Here is a 22,535-nt window from a genome sequence, read left to right on the forward strand (position 1 = left end):
AGGATGCACAGAATTTGTGGGGTAGGATTATGAAGCTACATAAAATATAACTGCTCAAGTGCATCTTCCAAAAAGGGAAAAACTTTCCATCACTCTGTTTCACATTCTTTTGCTGTGTTAATGCAAACAACACATTACCGGTCACATAAAATGATCATTTCAAATCAAATCTAAAACTGCAAATGGATCCTTGGCAGATGTCTGGTTACATGTTGATGTGTTAAGTACATTTCCCGCAAGGCCTAATTTATGTTTAACTGTATAAGCCCAATTTTAAAGTGAGACAAATCACATCTCTTCATTTGTTCCAGTCAGCTAATAATCCCATAATCCAGTTAAGTAATATTGATGGGGAGTAGACACGAGCGTACAAGCCTGTGTGTCAACACACAGACTGAACTGGCACACAGGGGATGAATTAATAAATTATATTTAAAAAAAATTAAATTTAAAGCTTTTTTTAAAACAAAGAGCATAAAAAAGCATTTCTATATTTAGAGTAAAAAAACACAGATAAAATGTTGCATACTAAACTAAATGGTAGTTTAAATGTGCTTCAAAATGCTTAACAGCCTCCATCTTAACAAGAAGGATAGTTATGAAATTTAGACAATAATAACAGTTCTTTCCCACCAAAAAGTATATTGTGATAAAAAAAAAAAGAAAATCAAATTTCCAGCCAAAACTGATTTTAATCCTTTTTTTTCTAACAAATTACAATTTGTCATTTTGTACAGGTAAAAGAAACTGAGTTATTACGTTTCTGTTTCAGTAAAAGACTGTACAGCAGTGTAGTGTGTAATCATCACAGGTTGATCCAGTTGGTCCATTTATACAAACCCACACTGGAGACAAATAAGTAATTTCTACTGAGCAACTAAACATAGAGCTGTGAACGCATGATCATAATTCATCAGAAAAAAATCAGTTATTCATGGTTAATCTGCTCAAAATGTGTTTATTTCTGTCCTTCAGTTCTTTGCCTGCGGATCAGGTCAGAATATAGCCCCCCTTTGCTCAGCAATTCCAAGTGTGTCCCAGCCTATACAGAAAGGAAGAAGCTGTTAGATGAAATGAAATGTGATATTCCACAGTCGTTACAGTAAGATGGAAATGATAAATCCACCCACACTAATTACTGAACACCAAATTAAACTGTAAATTAGCTGGGGCATTTAATTGACGATAAGGCATCCACTTCTCAGACTACTAAACCTCCTCACCTCCACGATGCGGCCATTGCTCATGACGCAGATAAGGTCGGCCCCTTGGATTGTGCTCAGTCTGTGGGCGATGATGAGCACAGTGCGACCCCTTGTGGCCCTGTCCAGAGCTTCCTGTACCACTCGTTCTGATTCAGCATCCAGAGCGCTGGTGGCTTCGTCCAGTACCAGGATGCTGGGGTTCTTGATCAAGGCGCGGGCGATGGCGATGCGCTGTTTCTGGCCACCTGATATTGTCACACCTCGCTCACCTGGGTGAAGACGCCAAGAGTTTAGAATTTACATGCAACATTATTCCCAAACTGGTGTGAATGTTTAAATGAGAGCACATACCAACCGTGGTGTTATAGCCATCTGGGAAGCTAGTAATGAAGTGGTGAGCATTGGCTTGCTTTGCTGCGTTAATGACTTCAGCATCTGTGGCGCCTGGCTTCCCAAAGCGGATGTTCTCCATGATGGATGATCCAAACAGAACTGGCTCCTACACAGAGCCATGAAAAAAGGAGAAAGCTCGAGTTTATTAAACTCACAGAGTTTAATAAACTCATGTTCACATAAAAACTGAACGTGTCAACTACAATTCACCTGATTGATGAATCCAATGACCTGCCCCCTGAGCCAGGACAGGTCCAAGGTTCGGATATCGAGTCCATCCAACATGATTACACCACTAGTCGGGTCATAGAAACGCTCCAACAAAGATGCCACTGTGGACTTTCCTACAGGCAAAAACATCTCTGAGTTCATCCTCAAAATGTTTATCAGTCTGAAAATGTCACTCAGTACCGTCATCTACAATATCACCTCCTCCAGATGCTCCAACGATGGCAACAGTTTTTGAAGGTGGCAGGGTTAAGTTGAACGTCTTCAGGACTTCATGGCCCGGTCTTGTTGGATATCTATAAGTACACACAAAATAATTTAATATTAAGTGTCCTCTGATGTTGTTGTCCAGTTAAAGTCCATAACTGCTATGAGATCTGTATAAGATTTGAATTAATGTGATTTAAACCTGAACGAAATGTCCATGAAGTCCACTCTTCCCATCAGAGAATGGTATGGGATTCGTCCCCCCCCTGAGAGGGGAATGGTAGGATGCAGAGAAAGGTATTCAAAGACCCGGGCCCCAGAACTTAATCCTCTCACCACCTGCAGTAGATGTTGCAAAGTGACAGCCTCGATTTCTAATGAAATAACATCAGATGTATACACATGCAAACATTAAATGATGGTAAAATTTGAATAACATATGCTTTAAGCCTATATTGCTCCACTTACCTGTCCAAAAAGGATAGATATGCTAGCCAAAGATCTAAGCATAAAGGAAAATAATTAGTAAAACAGGCTACTTACAAAAACAACAAACTAAAAAACCTGTGGATCAAGTAGTCTGGGATACCTCTGGACTGTCTGAGATGCAACCAGGAAAGACATGAGGTCTCCAGGAGACAATTCATTTCTTGAAATTAACGTCCCTCCAGCAAAAATAGTTCCGAGAACAATGCCTGAGTTATAAGTGCAGAGCACAACACCGTTAGTATCACAGAGGGTTTGCGAAACAGTTAATTTGCTTAACATGTTGTCCAGCAGTGTAAACAATGTAAAAAAAAAAACACTCACAGTTCAGGGCCACGTTAGACAGTCCCTGGAAAATGGCTATACCAGCACCGAGTTTCTCATTAATTTCACACGATTTGTCAACCTCATATGCATATAGTCTGTGTAAAGAATCATGGACAATGACACACTATCTTTCATTCATAAACTGCAGAAAGTACAGATTGTACAGCAACTTACTGGAGCTCACGTTCCTCCATTGCAAACGCTTTCACTGTCCGCACATTACCCAGCGCCTCATCTGCCACTCCTGTTGCCTTTGCAACCTTTATTTTGACAATGTGAACACATGGAGAGATCATTAAACACATTTTCTTAGTAAAAAATAACAGGAATTTTTCATGACTGATTCTGAATGTTTTTGCTATTAGAACTATTAGCAGAGGTATTGTAACTGAAGTGGTTATATCAGCACTGCATCATAAATATAGGTACCGGTATATAAATAAATATATATATATATATATATATGTGTGTGTGTGTGTGTGTAAAACAACACACAATCTTTATAAACTCTTCTGATCAAGATTAAACTTCAGTAAATGACACTATAGTCTCACCTGCTCTTGAGCCAAACGGGATAGTTTGCGCAGGAATGAACCTATCAAAGCTCCTGCTCCCACTAGACACGGGAGGACCACCACTGTCAAACCCGTGAGTTTTGGGGAGATGATGTAGAGTGACACAAAACACCCGATCGTCTGGGTGATACTCCGTAGACCCTGAAACATGCAAAAGGTTAGAAGGCAAAGTCTTTGGCAACAATAAGATTAAACCTACTAACCCTAACCCAGTGGTGGTTACCTGAGAAATAACCAATTTGAAGGATGACTTGAACTCTTGAATGTCTGCAGTCAAACGATTTACAAGTTGCCCGGTTTTATTGGCATCAAAAAAAGCCACATCTTGCCTGATGGGGGAAATAAAAAATATATCAATATAACAGCAACTATGAAACTGATTCATGCTATACATTTTTTTTTTTAAGTCAATTCTGTGGAGTACATACCTCATTAGGGATGCAAACAGAGTCTTCCTCATGTCCGCTGCCACTCTTTCCCCCACCCTCGAAAGTAGGATGATGTAGCCACTTGTAAGCAGACCCTGCACAGAGGAAATATGGAATCCTTTTGTTTGCATACATAATTTGTCAAAATGACACTACGCGGAGTAGAGTGCTACGCATCTCGTAAGTTCTGTGCAGAAGCTCCTGTGTGGAATAATTGAAAAGAAAATGTACTATGTGTAGGAGGGATTCAATATAATCAAATGAACAGTCTTATTAAAACTGAATCTACAATAAGTTGCATATTATGTGTTTTGCAAAACTTTTTATTGTTTTGGTCAGACATTTTTTGTCTAACCTTAAATTTCTTCAACATTTAATTATTGTTTATTATGAAATCTTAGTTCAATGCATATATAGCGTTAGTTCAATTATAAAGTACCAGTTATAAACTAAATCTATAGTATTTAGAAAAAAAAATGGAGATAAAAGAAATACAACATAATTAGGGATATTATCATTATACAGGTAAGCTATGTTGATTTAACATAGTGTATTGTCATGCTTCCTTCTTATCCCAACCATAGATCCTGACATGTAACATGTGTACTTTATTCCTTTTTGGCACTGGGGACAGCAAGTTCTGCAGCTGCTTCAAACATTGATAGGTTAGTCGTGCACTCACTTGGATAGCGTAGAATCCAAGTAACTTCAGCCCAGGACCTGTTATCTCACTGAGATAATTCCCGGTATGGTCTCTCAGGTAGCGTGCCACAATGTTCACTAGATCTCCAAGCATCAACGGGATTTGAATGTTTAAGATTGCGGCACCAAAAGCAAGCTGCAAAAGACAAATCACCAACTGATTGGTATTAGATGTCCCATATTTGCATCTCCGATATCACTCTTGAGCAAACTCACCACAACAGCGCAGATGAGAGCAAAAAGCTGAGGTTTGACAAATTCCCACAGGATGTGCCATTTGAACTCAGGCTTATGGTCTTTGGCTACAATTTGCACTGGAGTGTTGTTATTAACGTCAGCCTCACAGTGGGCTACTTGGTAATATAGGCGTGCTGAGACAGTGAGGACCGCTGGTCCCAGGATGAACTTCAGACTTGGTGGTTTGGATGTCCGGGTGGAGGACTGGCGAATGACTCTGAGAGTGAAGCTCCAGATGCGACTGACAGCACTGCCAGGCGTCTGTGAGCTGTGCACATGAGACACTGGAGATGTATAACACCTGAACATGAGAACAAATATGAATACAGTTAGATGTTCAATAAAATATATATCATGAAAGCTGTAATAAAAAGCAATGCATCGAAGAGATGCCGTATATAGCTGTTATTCGTATCTATTCTAATGCACAGATACTTTAAGTTAATCTGAATTACCACAACACACAGCAAGGCTTAAAACTGCTTAAAATTGAGTTACTGCCTTAACATGGAGTCCAAGTAGCAAGTATATCTCCAAATAATTAGGACTTATTTAGGCTGAAACGATGTAATCTAGTTGTGAGGGTTTTAAAAGCAATTTATTGCAACATATAACCAAGTGAAACTTTCAGTTATCATAAAAAATAAGCACAATCTTCATACATTTCCATTTTCAAAATAAGAGAGAATAGAATCTGCAACCAATTTCAAAGCCGAAAAGTAACTGGAAAGCAGTAAATGCTCACATGCAGGTAGTTGTTTCATATGAATGCATAGTAATAGACTGAATTACTGAACTGAATTATAAAAATGGTTAATTTTTTTAAATGATTCAGGTTAATTGTCTACCTGTCATCTATTTCTGTCAAAATAAAGTGGCTCAAATACGGATATGTTATTGCCCAACATGTAGTTTATACAACACACACAACAACCGGTCACATTATTGACAATAAAAAAGTCTGAAGTCTGAAGATAACCTACCGTGACAGTCTCCATTTGTCTCCTATTTTACCGCATCGTGAGTAAAACGACAACGACCGCGGTGGAGAGCTGATGGACGCTCTACAACACAGAAGCTGAAACATATTTTATGTTTGTTTCAGGGACAAATAGCTCGTTTGATAAAGACAAATCACTAAGCTGTACGATAATCCAGTAGTACTCTGTAGGCTGCCATGTTGACAATGACCCACAGTGCACTTGTGGAGCTGGGAAAGACTGTGGCTTTACTATGAACATTGTTTCAAAAAAATAATGTTGTTTCAGTGCAAATTGTAGGCTATGTTGACATTTTTAAGTGATCCGTTGTTGTATATTGGTGAGACAAAGGATATTTAAAAAAAAATCTACAAAAACTACAACCGACAGTCGGAAGTGACGCAACCTTAAACGGAAGTGACGTCAATTGCGTTTTGTTGACATTTGTTTGTGAAAGACAAAAACAGAGAGCACGCACAGGATGGTTGATGTTTTTGAAACTTAACGAGCGGACATCGGGGCAGATCAAAACGACCTGGGCCGATAATAAAGCCGGTACTGAGGGAGGTGAAGAATCCTCTTCTGAGGACTGGACTCAACAAGAAACGGGAAGAAGAGCAGCAGATGGACGGAGAGAGTCTGGAACAAAACAAACCGTGTCACCCTGACTACGCTACGGCTGAATCACTGGCGGGCTAGCCGGCTACAGACACTGAGCTCTGCTTGTCTTATTGGAACGAGACTGACATCTTATTATACAAATACTGAAGCTCAGTGTAGAGGACTTCTAATCGCATCTTATTATTCGGCATGTCATCGTTGTAGTGTAGGGTTACGCAGACGCAAGAGTTAGCAGGCTAATATTGGTGTGCTGTAGCCGCTAATTGGCTACAGTATGTAGATGAGGCTGAGAGTCTGCTTGTTGGGTAAAGTTGAAACTGCAAGTATCTCGTCTGTTTTGAGTGACTGAATAATATGAAGCGCAATGGCTAACTTTGAAGCCTACCAGGAATATCACAGGATTGATGACTTCGAGGAAGACTCACCACCAGGGGAGGAAGATTTACTGGTGCATGTACCCGAAGGCCTGAAAGGTAAACATATTTATTGTCTTAATGCCAAAATAAGATAACAGTCTTTGAGTTAACTGGATGTATTTCCGACGAGACTTTCCGGCCCTAACACTTGCACTGAAATGCTGCTGGGTTATACTTTTTTTAGCTCTTTTTTAATGTCTAATACCTTGTTTTTTTGTTGCAGACTCATGGAATCATATCAAGAACTTGGATAACTTCTTCACAAGAATATCCTTTTCAATCATGCCTTGCTCTTGTCACAAGCTATGGCAGCTCAATTCAAAGTACTGTATTTCACAATGTTTACCATGCATGGATAACAAACAAACATTAGAACCCAAGGGCACACGTACATTGACCATAAACCATGCACATACAAAATGTTGTATGTAATTTGAACATTTTACAAAGCGTCTGCTAAATGACAGTAGTAGTAGTAGTCTTTCTTATTTTGCTTTCTTTGAGTCTGATTTTTGTCAACTTTCTGATTTATTTGAGTCTTGCATGTGTTATTTATTTGTGATATACTGCATTCTTCTGAATATTGTCATTGCTGCTTTGATGTCACCACCCATAGCACCGTGCTATATGTTCATATTGATGTTTTGAAAATATGTATAGCAATATTAGGTTTTTCTTAACCAACTTCCCAACATTTATCACTTCCACCAAAAGTATGGCTTTGCCTGCATGATGTTGTCGGAGTTCTTTGAACTTGTGTAAGTACTTCACTGACACTTTCATTGTTTTTCTTGAGGTATATCAATATAGTTGTTATTAAAGTAGAGGATGAATGTTTCGAGTAAGATTGAGGCCTCATCATTAAGTTTGGTTGTTTGTCATGTTCTTATGACAGATAATGGTGCCTCAGGGTTTAGCATGAACAAGCTTTCTCATACAATATAGCTATTCACAAATGGAAGATATTGAAATGGAGCTATTTAAGCACTAAGTGTTTATTTGCCAGTTCCCCATTTGTCTTAGTTAAACTTATTCTGTTAGCCTTAATCCCTTCCCTAGGTCACTGTGTCAGTGCAGTGTTGTTGAGCCTATGCCAGCAGGCACCCCTAGTGCTGGTTCCCGCTGAGGTGTTTAAATCTCAATACAGTGTGCCTCTTAATATATATTCATCAGATGCTGATATGTCTATGTAATGACATTCAAAAATCATTTTTCTCTTTAATACGGTTTTAATACATTATACCACTATCAATTATTTGGGCTTTCTCTTGTTTTTGATGTCATTAAGTATGAAACTTTATCCCTCTCCCATTCATGTTTCTTTCTTTCTTTTTTTTTATCTCCTCCCTACAGTCAGTTTTTGTTTGTTGTCACATTCACTACGTTCCTCGTCAACTGTGTGGAATATGATATCCTGTTTGCCAATCGAGCGGTCAACCACACTGGGCAAGGTCAAAACCCTTTGGATAGGAACAAAGTCACTCTGCCCGATGCCATCCTCCCAAGCCAGCAGTGCACTGAGAGGTAAGGATGCTCAGTATGACACCAAAGATGACTCAGGTGTTTGGAACTGTATTTTTTCTGGTGAGGAGAAAATGAGTCAAACCAGTTGAAAGCAGGTCAACAGTCACTGAAGGGGATGTCTGATGTGTCTGTCCTCACATTTCAGCTTGTCTGGTTAGATATTTTGCTCTCATGCTGAGTCGAGGATTAGAGACAGGCCCTCAGAGAGATTTAATTTGTCCGACTTAATGCAATTCCCCATCCCAGTGCAGTTGCAATTAGACTATGGAACTTAATTTCTTTAGAGATTGTATTAGATTTGGCTACAGGCTGCAAGATACAGTCATATTCATATGGTAAGAATTTTGAATAGCAGCCTATTTAACTATACCCCAATTTAGTGAGCTGGTTTTTTTATGACTCTTTTATTTTGAATCCTAGCTTGCCTCTTTAATTTATGAACTGTCATGAAAGTAAATTTGCACCTTATCTTTTGTTGCCTGAAAATGGGTTACATTAGATAGAACAATTTGATTCAAATTCTTTTTTTTTTTTTTTTAATTTATTCTGTTAAAATCACATTTTCTCCTTCGTGGTGGTGGGGGAAAAAAAGACTCATTCCTAATGGTATCAGCAAGTTGGCATTAAAAATGTTTTTTTTAAATAAAAAATTAGTCTTCCAACTATCTATTTATCAGATTAATTTCTTGAATTAGTGTTTGATTTCAATTACACATCATGTGTCTCTTTATGAGACACATATTATACCTCTATATTCCTTTCTCAGTTTTATTGAATTTATTTATTGGTTTATTTTAACCCAAGCTGGACAACCTTGAGTTGCGTCATTCCTGTAAGTTATGCCTTCTTGGAGGACGACGTTTGTTTGTGCTGGTCAGACTTACTTCAGAGTAAAGAGCATTGTAACTGATAGCTTCAGCAGAGTGTGATTGGTCACAGAGATAACAGCAAGCTGACATTACACCTTGTTACTTAGGTGCAAGGGATTCCACCCAAACCTGTGTTGTCACTTTTTTTTCCCCAGCCTAGACTTGCCTTGTTTTCACCACCTTGGCTTAAAGGCCTCTTGTCAGTTTGTTCTCCATTCCGACTGTGGCTCAAAACTTGTTTGTATCAAAGTCTATGACATCCGACTGCTTGAAATGCTAATTTGGGAACAGCTTGTCCCACAGTTTGGAGTTTCCCACTACTCTTCATGCCTCTTCTCTAATTTCACTTTTAAAGCAACTATAGACCATGTGTGTACAAAATATGAAAATTTAGATGAGGACATGTTGCCCCCTACCCCCAAACCAAAAAAGACATGGACAATTTGAACATTTTCCAATTTAGATAAAATAGTTTGTTTTTTCTTTACTTTTCTAGATAAGGTGTTGTATGTATGCTTCTGGATATCAATCTTAGATGATGGTTATTTTACAGTCTGAACCACAAATTTAAAATTAGACTGATTATGGTGACATGTTTGTTTTTATCTACTTAATGATCACCTGACGCAGTGTGAAGGCATGTGGGAATTCAAGCAACACAGACGATACAGAGACAAACTGGCTTGTGGCCTTCCTTAAGGCCGACAGCATGTCATGCCTCTATGATGACGATGTTTGTTGAATCATGACTGGTTTAAAGCTAACTTTAACCAGAAGGCTGTATTTCAAAATATCCTGTGAATGCTCATTGTAAATCATTGTTTATGGCTTCTTCTGCTCCTTGCCATTGTAAATCTCATTGTAAGAAATATCCTGAAATTTACATGCAGTCATATCTGAATGCCCCCCCTTTTGTTTCTATGTAGGATACAAGAGAACAGCTGGATCATATTCCTCCTCATCATGGCAGCGATCTTCTGGATCTATCGACTTGTGAAAGTCATCTGCAATGTTTTGAGCTACTGGGAGATCAGGCAGTTTTACATCAAAGCACTAAAGATCAAAATGGTGAGGGCCACACCCGGTGGCCTGTTTTTTGCTTTATAGTTATGACGAGATACAATAAGGGTTAATGATTTATGTTGCATTGCCCAAGTTCGATTAAATTATTCACCTTCTCTCCTTGTTCCAGGATGAACTATGCAATTTCACATGGCAGGAGGTCCAGGACAGACTTATTAACCTGCAGAGAGAACATCAAATGTGCATTCACAAGAAAGAGCTGACAGAACTTGATATCTACCACCGCATCCTCCGTTTTAAGAACTACATGGTGGCTATGATAAACAAATCCCTGCTGCCGGTGCATTTGCAGTTCCCCCTATTGGGCAATGTGGTCTTCTTAACCCAGGGCCTCAAGTACAACTTTGAACTCATTCTTTTCTGGGGCCCTGGCTCTCTCTTTCAAAATAAGTGGAACCTGCATCCCAAGTACAAGCGCAACGGAAACCGCCTGGAGCTCGCCCAGCAGCTCAGCAGAGTCATCCTGCTGATAGGTCTGGCCAATTTACTGCTGTGCCCCTTCATCCTGGTTTGGCAGGTGCTCTATGCTTTCTTCAGCTATACAGAAGTGATCCGAAGGGAGCCCGGAAGCCTGGGCGCACGCCGCTGGTCCCTGTACGGCCGTCTATACCTGCGTCACTTCAACGAGCTGGACCATGAGCTGCATGGACGATTAGGCCGTGGCTACAAACCCACTTCCAAATACATGAACTCCTTTACATCACCTCTGCTGACTGTGCTAGCTAAGAACATTGCCTTCTTCTCGGGCTCTGTATTAGCTGTTCTCATTGCACTGACCATTTATGATGAGGATGTTCTCACAGTGCAGCACATTCTGACTGCTATCACTGTGCTTGGGGTGGTCATAACCATCACCAGGTAAGTTGCCACAGCCATATATTTTCTTGAAACGGCAAACACTCTTATATATGTAAAACTATAAAGTAAAATTATATCATGAGATGAAATCAACGATAATACCGGTATATGCTGTGATAGAACATATACAGTCAAGTTGGATGGACTGGCATGTATCTGTAATGTTCGGTAGTAATTTTGACACTTTGTACCTGTATCACTAGGTCTTTCATCCCAGATGAGCATATGGTGTGGTGTCCAGAACAGCTGCTGCAGTGCGTGCTGGCACACATTCACTACATGCCAGACCACTGGAGGGGCAACGCTAACAAGGGCGAGACTCGTGACGAAGTGGCACAGCTGTTCCAGTACAAAGCGGTAAGTGGAGCTAAAAACTCAGCTGATAGGGAAACATTTGTCACGTTGAAATGAAAAAGACTGCCCCAATTTGATTTAGTTTTTATGAGGGAGTCTGTTCAATCAGATGACTGCCATGAGAGAAACAGATTAGGTCTCCCGGTTACATTTTTGGCAGCCCTGATATGTTTTACTTTGTTGAGAATATCAATTTATCAAAAACTGAAGAGAAAAAAAATTGTAATCCGTATCTGTGTTCAAATCAGGTGTTTATCCTCGAGGAGTTGCTCAGTCCCATTATCACACCCTTCATTCTCATCTTCATCCTGAGAAGCAAGTCTCTAGAAATCATTGACTTCTTCAGGAATTTCACTGTGGAAGTTGTTGGAGTTGGGGACATCTGTTCTTTTGCGCAGATGGACATCAGACGCCATGGAAACCCAACAGTAAGTCTTATTTAATCCATGTAACAAGATTAGAGCCACACTATAAACCACCTTTCTGCAACATTAGCAAAGCTGGCCTAGAATAAGACTTGAGTTTTGTTGTGTGTCGTCATATTGATATCATCTGTTGGGTATGCTTGCAGTGGATGTCACAGGGCCAGACCGAGGCCTCCGTGTATCAGCAGGCTGAGAACGGCAAGACGGAGTTGTCCCTCATGCATTTCACCATAAAGAACCCTCGCTGGCAGCCACCTCAGGAGAGCTCAGTGTTCATCAGTCACTTAAAGGAGAAGGTGCAGCATGATGCACAGGGTGGCCCCTCCACACAGCTGCTGCTCTCAGAAGCTCCCCTCTGCACCTCGCTACAGTCCAATGAGTCTGGCGCTGGGGTAGGAATTTTGAGACCCACTGTCATCACACAAGCACTATGATCAAGGCCTTTGCTTTTTATATCAATTGTGTAATTTTTATTTTTAAATATGATCTATTACCATTGATTATGTAAATAATTACAGAATGTTCAGAATTTCAAATAAGCAAGATAGAATAGATTATTGCACAGCCGATTTCCAATATAAATGTGTTTACCTTTCATGTGTGGTTTTCATTCCAGCCTGAAAATCTTTTAGCCAGTGTCCTGGCCCACCCCATCCTCACTGCATCTGGACTGCAGGGACGAGACCATCGCTTCATCCCTCCAAGCACTGCTGCTTCTGCTGCAGCCAGCGTCCTGGCCTCTTTATCCACCTCTCAGCTTGTACATTCTAGTCGAGGCCGCTCACATAGCCTCGTACCTTCCTCCATCCACCCCGAGACCACCATGTTCCGGAGCGATCGCACCGTTATCGACAGGTATTTTAAAACCTAATACCACACACTGATGCGTTATCTTACTAGAGCTCCAATAGTTTTCATTCAAATTGATACACAGTTAAAGATCATGTTTTCATCAAGGCAAGGCAAGTTTATTTGTATAGCACAATTCAACAACAAGGTGATTCAAAGTGCTTTACAGACATTACAATATAAATAAAAAGCCTGATTTTGAAATAAAAAACAAAAAGAATGGATAAAAATCAGTAGTTAAAATATGACCAAGTTTAAAAGTAACAGCAGGTTTAGAGCTTTACTCCATTGCAGTGAGAGTAGTTGTATCTCCAACCTGGATTTAAATACACTGAACATTTGAGCTGATCTGAGGCTTTCTGGGAGTTTGTTCCAGACATGTGGAGCATAGATGCTGAATGCAGCATCTCCATGTCTGGTTCTGACTCTGGGAACTGATAAAAAAAAATAGATCCAGATGACCAGAGGGGTCTGGAAGGTTCATACTGGGTCAGGAGGTCACTGATGTATTTTGGTCCTGGACCATTCAGAGCTTTAAAGACCAGCGTCAGAACATTTAAATCCATCCTCTGACGGACAGACAGCCAGTATAAAGACCTCACAGCTGGACTGATGTGGTCCGCTTTTTTGGTCTTAGTGAGGACTCGAGCAGCAGAGTTCTGAATGAGCTGCAGTTGTCTAACTGACTTTTTAGGTAGACCTGTAAAGAAGCTGTTTCAACAATCAAGGTACTAAAGATGAATGCATAGACTAGTTTTTCCAGGTCCTGCTGAGACATCAGACCTTTTAACCTTGATGTATGCTTAAGGTAATAGTAGGCTGACTTTGTTATTGCCTTTAATGTGTTTTTCCAAATTTAAGTCTGAATCCATCACTACACCCAGATTTCTGGCCTGGTTGGTGGTTTTTAGGTGTATAGATTGAAATTCTGTGGTGATCTGTAATTGTTTCTCTTTGGCTCCAAAGACAATTACCTTGGTACTTATGTTTGTTTTTTATCTTTCTCTCAGTATGTCCAACATTGATTCTCACATCCGGAAAAATGCATTGCAGTCAGAGTTCGCCTCAGCAGAGATGAGTCTTCATGCCATCTACATGCATGAGGTAATTTTGTGACCACAAGCGGTGTTATGTGTGTATTTATATATGTTGCTTCAAGTGTGTTGTTCGGCTGCTTGAGTGCAGACAGACAAACAAAACAAAAAAGTCAGTATTGACGTTAAAACTGTCTTAAAAAAAAAAAAAAGACATGTTTCGTGCTTGATACTTAAAACAGAGATTTCAGGCAGTGTAACACTTAAGTTAACAGTCTGATTCTCTGTTTCTCTGTTCATTGACAACTGTTTTTCTTCCAGCTGCATCAGCAGACCTCCCACCCACAGAGGACGTCAGGGCAGTGGCAGAATCCAGTGCCACTGAGAGATCTGCAAACAAACCCTGGTAAATGAAAATATGGATCTTCACACGTTCACTTTATTCACAGCTGAGTTTTCACACATGTACCAGACAACTGGAAATTGTCTTTAGGAACAATGTTTTCACTGATTTAAAATACAAGGGATACAAACCTCTGCAACTACCTTCCAGCATAGATCAGTCGGGACATGACATAAAAACTAAGCTGCTGTAATCATAGGGTTTTTGTTTATTGTACATCCAGGATTGGCAGGACACGGCAGCTGACTTACTCGTAATAATGACTGTTTTTGTGTTGCTAAAACAACATTGCTGTATTTGAGTGTCTGTGCAGCATCACTGAAAGAGTACCGGTAGATGGTAATATACAAGCAAGCAAGGAGGAAAAAGTATGAAGCTGAGATCTTAATACAAATTCTTGCTAAGGATTCTCTAGAAAACTGGCTGCTTGACTCGATAGACCAGGCACTTGTCTTCAGGATGCAGACTAGGAGAAATATTGGCCATCAGAAAGAAAATATTTTGGCTCTGTCAATGTTAGTCTCAGCCTAAGACACCAGAAGTGAGATGGGAAAATTGTTGATATAAATCATCCCTTCGGCATCTACTAGATAGACATTTTTCTCTCTTTCTCACCAGGGTTCCATGACCATAGTGGCCATGGTTCCAGCATTTCCATGCCCACCCCCGTCCATCTTGGTGGCTGGAAAGAGGAGGAAGAAGTGGATGAAGATGATCAGGAGATCAATATCAGATCTACTCCAAAACAGGGCACAGGAAGTAGTTGTTGAAGTGCCTTTTTCATCAGGTATACGCTCCCATTCGAGCCTTCTTGCGTTCATGCTGTGTGGTTCTCTTTCCTGTGACGTTACTTGCGGAAACTAAAAATGGCTTTGTATCCTAACTCTGACGATACACCGCCATAATAATTTCCCCTTTATTTTGTTATAATGCTTGCATTTTCCTTTCTTCAGTGAACATTGTGGCCTTAGATGATCTACATGGAGAGTTTAGTAAGGACCTTTCAGTGTTTTATTTTTTATTTTTTTTGTAGGAGTGGCGCATTGATGAATAACCACTGTCTCTGCACCTCCATGCCTCATCCTGTTGTATCAGGCAGACTACGGCATCAGGGAAACTATGTCTTCCGCCCAGTTTGTCATGATATTGTAATTATAAATGTACAAACTGCATATAAAACTAACGCGATGATAGAGAGGGTCATGTAATTATAGGATCGCTGGCTGGTGGGTGTGGGAAGTTTTATTATAAAATGCAGAAGATCCACCACAACTTCTGCTCTGCCTCTGCGCACAGCATTGTTCAAATGTGGATCACAGGGTTCTTCAGCTGGTTTTCCACAGAATTGTATATTAAAATTTGATACAACAGAAAGACTGCAAAATATATCTGAGCTGCCTGAACAGATCCGAAACACAATATTTCAACGTGTGCTGCCAGACCCTTGTGTTATGTAAATAGGCTAGAATTTTGTGTTTTATTGGTCCTTTTAAAAGGTCTTTTTTTTTTTTCAGACCAGATTTATTTCTTGAAAAAAGATACAAAGTATTAATGTCATGAAAATCTGAGTGTACAGTTGCCGTACTACTACGACATCGTGTGTATGTAGACAAAGCCCTGTCGGGTGTTGAAAATATGATGCAAGATGTCTTCTGACTCGGTAACCGCGTGCTTTGTTGCTGCTATTTATGTTTAGTGGTCCTAAATACTGATTTCGTTCAGTATTATTATTATTATTATTTCTACAGCTGATGTATCCTGGAGAAAAAAAATAGGCTTTTTCGTACTTGGAGGAATGAAATGAGCACCAATTATTCTTGCCATCCAAATCCCAAAACAAATAGAAGATGCATCCTGCTTAAAGCAAGCCGCAAAATCCGGTTTATGCCTTAACACAGTATTAAAAAAAAAATTCATGTTTAAATTCTAGTTCTCTGTATTACCTCAACAGTGGTAAAAAAAATAAATAATAATAAATACAAACTCCCATCAATACCTCTCAACCATAAATATTTATATTATTTATATGTCTTTTTGGGGGGAATAATGCATGTATGCATATTTTATTCAAGTTTGAATATTAGTGGCAGGTGTAAATGGGAACCATTTCAGTTTCTGCTCCTACTTCTTGCCACCAAATGAGTTGAGCTTGGACGTGATGGATTTTGTTTTTCTTCTAACAAACCAGGGATGTATTAATTTAACAAAATATTTGCTGTGCTTAGATATATATTTTTCTCCAAACTTCTTATCAAAAGGGCTGATTTTAGACTGCGTTCTGTTGCCTGTGCACCTTTACATATGATGTTTTTAGGATCAATTTCTCTGAGACTGTTTTCTTCCAAATTAAGTGCATGAGGAGGGGGGAAAAGCCTCTCTGGAAGCAGCCTCATTTATTATCATTAGGAGTATTTATAACTTGACTTTCCCCACATATATAACTTTTAAAAGTATATATGTGTTATTTATTTAAAAATATATTTGGATTGTTTTAAAGACATAGTTAACTTTTAAAGGAGCTTATAATCTTACCAATGACAGAGGTTATACTTTTATTATTGAAAGAATCCCTTCTCCCCCACTCACAGTAGTTTTGTTATGTTTTGATATCAAAAGAAAAGACAAGGTGACATTATGTTTAAATTCCATCCACACTTTAAATGAACCACAACTAAATCTAGTAATTGTATGCAAAATGTTACTCAGTCCATTTTCATTGCAATCTATGAGCACCGGACTGCATCCATTTAAGATTTAAATCCCATCCACTTCTCCGATGTTACACATGCATCGTTTGATATGTGTTTACAAGCTATTTAAGTTGTTTTTGAGAGTGCATGTGTCTGTGGAAGGTGTAACCATGCTAACATGAACTCACACTTGCACTGACAGACAGCCATAATGTGTGTTTGGACATGTATATAATTTGCACCGATAACCTTTTTAAAAAGGACAGGTCTTACTGTGTCACTCTGCATCCTGATAGTTTTCTTTTCACTGTTTGTATACAAGCATCAGTGTGTAACATGTTGTCATGCCAACAACAGACCAAAAGGAAAACACTGTGGTCAATATCATAAGGCACTTCTTACCTCTGTTCAGAAGAAGTTCATTTTGCATGGGAGGATGTTTGCTTCTGTCACACTTAATTATGCTTCCATGGGTTTTGTGGTCAGTGTATTTGTGCCGTATATTCTACATCCGGTAAGTTTAATGTCGTAAAAACACTGGAACTCAGTTTTGTGTGCAGAAATTTGAAAGTCTCCACATTTACACCCCCCAGTGTACAGTTTAATGTTTGTCATTTGATTATAACCAGTGCCTTAGTATTAAGGATTAGTATTTGTTCCTTTTAGAAGCCATCTCATGTAAATCATCAAATCTCATGGACTTAGCAGCACATACAATGTACAGTATTTTTAATCAGAAAGTCATTGTGTATAAAGCATCAGGAATGTTGTGAAACAGTGGATTGGGCAGTTACAATAAGTCGCTAACTGATGTTGAGAAGTTGTTAGTCTTTTGTTTATGTCATCTTCTGCTTCTTGTCAAGGTGTCTGGGATAATGCTGTCATCAGTAATGTAAAGAAACGATTGTTTACCTTTTTAATTGGCAGTGTCATCGTGGCCAAACCTCTTATCCCACTACAGTTTCTAATCCACTACACACCAGTCAAAAAAAAACAACCACTATGACTGGGACAAGGTGCTAAGTTTTCATACTGAGGTGGGGAATATGTTTTCAGACTTCTTTTTTTTTTCTGCAAAGTTTTGTTGATTTTGTTCAATGAACTACGATGCATTTGCTGAGAGATGAAACATGCCAAAAGAACTTGTTTTCAGCACAGCTTTATTATAAGTGTTTTCTGTGAGTAGAGTGGCAAATAAAAACGTTTGAGTGTGTTTAATCATTTCATGAGTGATTATGTAATGCTTATTTGGAATAAAATAAAATAAAAACAAATGTTCTCTGTATTCATTTGCTGTGGCTTATCAACATGTTTTGCTTGTAAAAGAAACGTTTTCTCTTAAAAATGATGCTTTTATCTTATATTGGGGAAAATGACACATTATAATTTTAGGTGTCCTCTTTCCTGCCGTGCCACTCAAAGACCTTAGATGGATTCGATAGACCTTAGACCTTAGATAGATAATTAGATGGATGGACATCATGTTTGCTAGAAATGTGTAGTGTCTTCACTGGATGAATTCCTTTTTTAAATTGAAGTCTATGTTAACTGATCGTTGCATATATTTGATTAAGTGTATTCTCTAGATCAGATGTGACAAACTTTAGCATATGAGCCAAACATATCCACCACCTTCTTTTATCTGGCTCACAAGAACATGCATATATAATTAAGCAGTTCAATAGAATAAAATTCTATTCCATTTTAGAGTCACACATTATACGTCAATTTCGTTCCGTCTACCTACTGAATGGGAGTGCAACAAATTAAGACAATTAAGAAGCAGCAGGAAAAAAGTTTTTTTTTTTTTTATACCCAAAGACATGTTTGTCAAGTACTTGCCACATTTCTGTAGAAAATAATGAATTTATACAAATTATTAATAATTAAAAGTAGAAGCAATAAGATTTTTTTCAAATTAGAAGGACTTGCATTTGCTGTTTGATTGGAGCTGTTATGTCGATGAGGTGTTGGATGAAAAAGAATCTGACAGCCCTGCCTCAGATAGGCTACTGCTATAAAAAAAAAGGAGCATTATATATGGAGAGTTTAAGATATAGGGATAAAAATTATGAACAATAGACCAAAACACATGGAAGAAGAGCAATACCGGTAATAACCGTTTCTGAAAAGGAAAATATAACCTAGGTTTATTCTCATCTGATCTGGTCTTGTGCATCAGGTCTATTAAAGAATCTAAAACACATTTTAAAGATCATCACTCTCTCTAACAAATGGCAAATTTAACTTCACCTTGGTGTTCATATGGAATTGGTCACTAAAATAGAGGCTTCAATAGCCGAATTAAGACTTAAAACCCTGTGAGTTACCATGCACTCCACCCAATGTGGACTTGGGGTTTCAGAAGGAAACGAAATAAAAGAGATGGTAGTTTTATCTGAGATAAAATACTTGTTTCTTTATTATTACATTTTTTCCACAAGGAATTTAATAGGCGGCAAGGAGACCCCTTCTCTTTGCAACACCTTGTGAGAAGCGAGCAGCCCTCTTGGCCCCACCAAAAACGGCCTTCCACAGAGGGATGCTCAGTGCCAACAAACAAACACACAAACACAATAAGACCAAATAATACACTTTACGATAATCCATCCAAACCTAAATAACACAAACCAAAATAATCACCAGTGTGCAAAATGATAATAAATGAAAGTGACTGCAAGTGAAGACAAATCTCCCTACGGAACAGGGCATTGAACATCCCCCGGAGTTCAGTGAAATCAATGATCAAGAAATGGAAGGAATATGGCACTTGTGTGAATCTGCCTAGATCAGGCCGCCCTTGTAAACTGAGTGACCGTGCAAGTAGGAGACTAGTGAGAGAAGCAACCAAGACCCCTATGACTACTCTGAAGGAGTTACAAGCTTCAGCTGCAGAGACGGGTGAGACTGTGCATATAGCAACTGCTGCCCGGGTTCTTCACCGATCAAAGCTTTGTGGGAGAGTGGCAATGAGAAAGCCACTGTTGAAGAAAACTCATATTAGATCTCGACTAGAGTTTGCCAAGAAGCACGTGGATGACTCCATGGTCAAGTGGAAGAAGATTCTTTGGTCTGATGAGGCCAAAATTGAGCTTTTTGGCCATCAGACAAGGTCTATTAAAGAATCTAAAACACATTTTAAAGATCATCACTCTCTCTAACAAATGGCAAATTTAACTTCACCTTGGTGTTCATATGGAATTGGTCACTAAAATAGAGGCTTCAATAGCCGAATTAAGACTTAAAACCCTGTGAGTTACCATGCACTCCACCCAATGTGGACTTGGGGTTTCAGAAGGAAACGAAATAAAAGAGATGGTAGTTTTATCTGAGATATCAGACAAGACATTATGTTTGGCGAAAACCAAACATTGCACATCACCAAAAACACACCATCCCCACTGTGAAGCATGGTGGTGGTAGCATTATGCTGTGGGGATGTTTCTCAGCAGCCGAGACCTGGAAGGCTTGTAAAGATTGAGGGCAGAATGAATGCTGCAAAATACACCGAAATCCTGGGGGACAATCTTATTCAGTCTGCAAGAGAACTACGGCTTAGGAGAAGATTTATTTTCCAGCAAGACAATGATCCAAAGCATACTGCAAAAGCTACACAGGAATGGTTAAAAAAGAACCAGGTTAATGTTCTGGAGTGGCCAAGTCAAAGCCCAGACCTCAATCCTATAGAGAATTTGTGGCTGGACTTGAAAAGGGCTGTTCATGCCCGATACCCGCGCAACCTGACAGAGCTTGAGCAGTTTTGCAAGGAAGAATGGAGCAAAATTGCTGTGGGCAGATGTACAAGACTGATTGAGACTTATCCACACAGACTCACTGCTGTGATTGCAGCCAAAGGTGCATCTACAAAATACTGACTTGAAGGGGGTGAATAATTATGCAAACAATTATATTTCTTTATATATTTTTATTTCATTGACATTACTTTGTAGAAATCTGTTTTCACTTTGACATTGAAGAGTTTTTTCCAATACATTTTTGTGTTAAAAAAGCCAAATTTTATTGACCAGGATTGATTTATGAAAGCACTAAAAGGGTAAAACATCCAAGGGGGTGAATACTTATGATAGGCACTGTACCTTGTCTCCTCAATGAGAAAAAAATCAAAGTAGTGGGGACCACACCCAAATTAACACAGTTTAAAACTGAATCACTCCCAACACAGTGACCCACACATACTACGGAAACATATACAGGTAAGGGGAGAAGTGGACATGTTCCCTTTCTCACAAACCCTTAACACTTAACAAATTCAACATTTCTATCCCTGCACAGACAGACTTCCTAGACTTCAAAATGTTCTGTTCACGCAAACTGATTTATTTTCATTTTGAGTTGAAATTCAAGAATGCTGATAACTGCATATAAAATTAAACTCTTATGTGATGCATCTGAGGAATCTTAAATCCAATTAAACACATTTTTTTATTCTCAGCTGTGGATGAGATGAAGGCCACACGAGGGCGAAAGAAAGAAAATTCAGTTACTCTCTTTTAAGGCAAAGCAAATCAATTTAGAAAAAAAATGTAATAAGAAATTAATGAGATACCTATATCAATCTCCAAGACGGACTAAATGAAAGAGTAAAATGTAGAAAACAACTCTCACCTGCTTAATGATATTCTCAGCAAGATTGAAAAGAACAATTCTTTCTTGTGATATAACTGTCATTTAAAAAACTATTTTTTTCTAATTTAGCTATAAGAGCATTTAAAGTTCAGTTCTATTTACAAAGGACCATTAATGAAACTCCATGTAAAGAAATCATTTCCATGTAATTAGGTTCAACCAACAATAAGTGCAACAGCTAGATTTGGCCAAAAGATGTCATCCTTGCTACCATACTAGCTGCAATAAAAAAGGCGATTCAGAGTTATAAATTAAGAGGTGCAGATTTTGTTTAAATGCATTCTTCAGTGAAGTTCCATTAAACTGTTTTACAAAAACAAACATTGTAGGGCTCAACTGTCTGACATCAAAAAGAGCATAGTGAACTGAAAGACCATACAAAGAAGGACAACTGAAAGGCATCAGATAAATAAAGGGATACAAAAACCCAAACATTTAAATTTGACCATATCCGAATGCATAATATGAACATTGGGGTGAGGGCAGCACACTGCATGTGTTCACGATATGGTTTGCCTTGCTGGTGAAGAGTGTGCCAGGAAATGTATGAGCTGTAAGTCCTGGACACACTTACAGCTCTTTGCCTTGTTTCTTACCACATCCAGGGCCAAGTCCACCAACTGAGTTCCTTTAGTGCAGGTAGTACCCCTTTGCCCTGAAATGTGTTACATGCAAAAGCAGAAATCTTTCATGGCTGTAGTGCCTGATGGTATCGAAATCTAAACACAAAAATGACAGACACTTCATTAAGACCCCATGACACTGAGTTCTCTTTGATAACATCCATCTCTACATCCTTTTTCTATACCTGCTTACTCCATTGTAGGGTTAAGGGGGTCTGCTGGAGCAAGTCCTATAGCTCACTACAGGCAAAAGGCGAGGGTACACCCTGGACAGGTCAATTTGAATAACAAATAATACAAATGAACAATGCACACGCTTTACTTTATATTATTCAAATGTGATTGTGCAAATGATTATGTGAATACTTAAA

General features: G+C 38.9%; 2 protein-coding genes across 4 annotated transcripts; one reads left to right on the forward strand and one right to left on the reverse strand.

The window, feature by feature from the left end:
• Window positions 1-579: 579 nt before the first annotated feature.
• On the reverse strand, window positions 580-5,979 carry abcb8 (ATP-binding cassette, sub-family B (MDR/TAP), member 8). The gene is made up of 16 exons (XM_061732493.1): window positions 5,772-5,979; window positions 4,768-5,089; window positions 4,532-4,687; window positions 3,850-3,944; window positions 3,645-3,750; window positions 3,401-3,562; window positions 3,021-3,106; window positions 2,844-2,941; window positions 2,623-2,728; window positions 2,502-2,535; window positions 2,236-2,372; window positions 2,028-2,122; window positions 1,809-1,942; window positions 1,557-1,704; window positions 1,224-1,474; window positions 580-1,042 (listed from the first exon to the last, which is right to left on the reverse strand). Exons 1-16 carry the CDS (start codon window positions 5,873-5,875, stop codon window positions 959-961), a joined length of 2,118 nt encoding a protein of 705 aa, XP_061588477.1. The 5' UTR covers window positions 5,876-5,979; the 3' UTR covers window positions 580-958.
• A 216-nt stretch (window positions 5,980-6,195) lies between these two features.
• Window positions 6,196-18,160, forward strand: atg9b (autophagy related 9B). Of its 3 annotated transcripts, none has more exons than XM_061732496.1 (14): window positions 6,196-6,862; window positions 7,029-7,072; window positions 7,499-7,563; window positions 8,159-8,329; window positions 10,125-10,266; window positions 10,391-11,139; window positions 11,343-11,496; window positions 11,742-11,921; window positions 12,065-12,310; window positions 12,535-12,773; window positions 13,778-13,871; window positions 14,123-14,207; window positions 14,823-14,991; window positions 15,158-18,160. In XM_061732496.1, the coding sequence occupies exons 1-13, from the start codon at window positions 6,754-6,756 to the stop codon at window positions 14,972-14,974; spliced, it is 2,430 nt and encodes an 809-aa protein (XP_061588480.1). In that variant the 5' UTR covers window positions 6,196-6,753; the 3' UTR covers window positions 14,975-14,991; window positions 15,158-18,160. The 3 variants fall into 3 exon arrangements, with proteins under 3 accessions (XP_061588480.1, XP_061588481.1, XP_061588479.1); XM_061732497.1 differs by having other exon boundaries at window positions 15,238-18,160; XM_061732495.1 differs by having other exon boundaries at window positions 14,823-18,160.
• Window positions 18,161-22,535: the final 4,375 nt, after the last annotated feature.

Source organism: Cololabis saira, chromosome 10 (genome assembly GCF_033807715.1).
Source record: "Cololabis saira isolate AMF1-May2022 chromosome 10, fColSai1.1, whole genome shotgun sequence".
Taxonomy (NCBI): Eukaryota; Metazoa; Chordata; class Actinopteri; order Beloniformes; family Belonidae; genus Cololabis; species Cololabis saira.

What these genes read in the sequence shown, in the direction of transcription:
- abcb8 (XM_061732493.1), bottom strand. Translation starts at nt 5,875, where the DNA reads ATGTTTCAGCTTCTGTGTTGTAGAGCGTCCATCAGCTCTCCACCGCGG. An exon ending in GACAAATGGAGACTGTCACG is followed by an intron (nt 5,090 to 5,771) that starts GTAGGTTATCTT and finishes TCTCATGTTCAG; the next exon opens with GTGTTATACATCTCCAGTGT. An exon ending in GTCTAACGTGGCCCTGAACT is followed by an intron (nt 2,729 to 2,843) that starts GTGAGTGTTTTT and finishes CTTATAACTCAG; the next exon opens with GCATTGTTCTCGGAACTATT.
- atg9b (XM_061732495.1), top strand. Translation starts at nt 6,754, where the DNA reads ATGGCTAACTTTGAAGCCTACCAGGAATATCACAGGATTGATGACTTC. An exon ending in GATCGCACCGTTATCGACAG is followed by an intron (nt 12,774 to 13,777) that starts GTATTTTAAAAC and finishes TCTTTCTCTCAG; the next exon opens with TATGTCCAACATTGATTCTC. An exon ending in AGATCTGCAAACAAACCCTG is followed by an intron (nt 14,208 to 14,822) that starts GTAAATGAAAAT and finishes CTTTCTCACCAG; the next exon opens with GGTTCCATGACCATAGTGGC.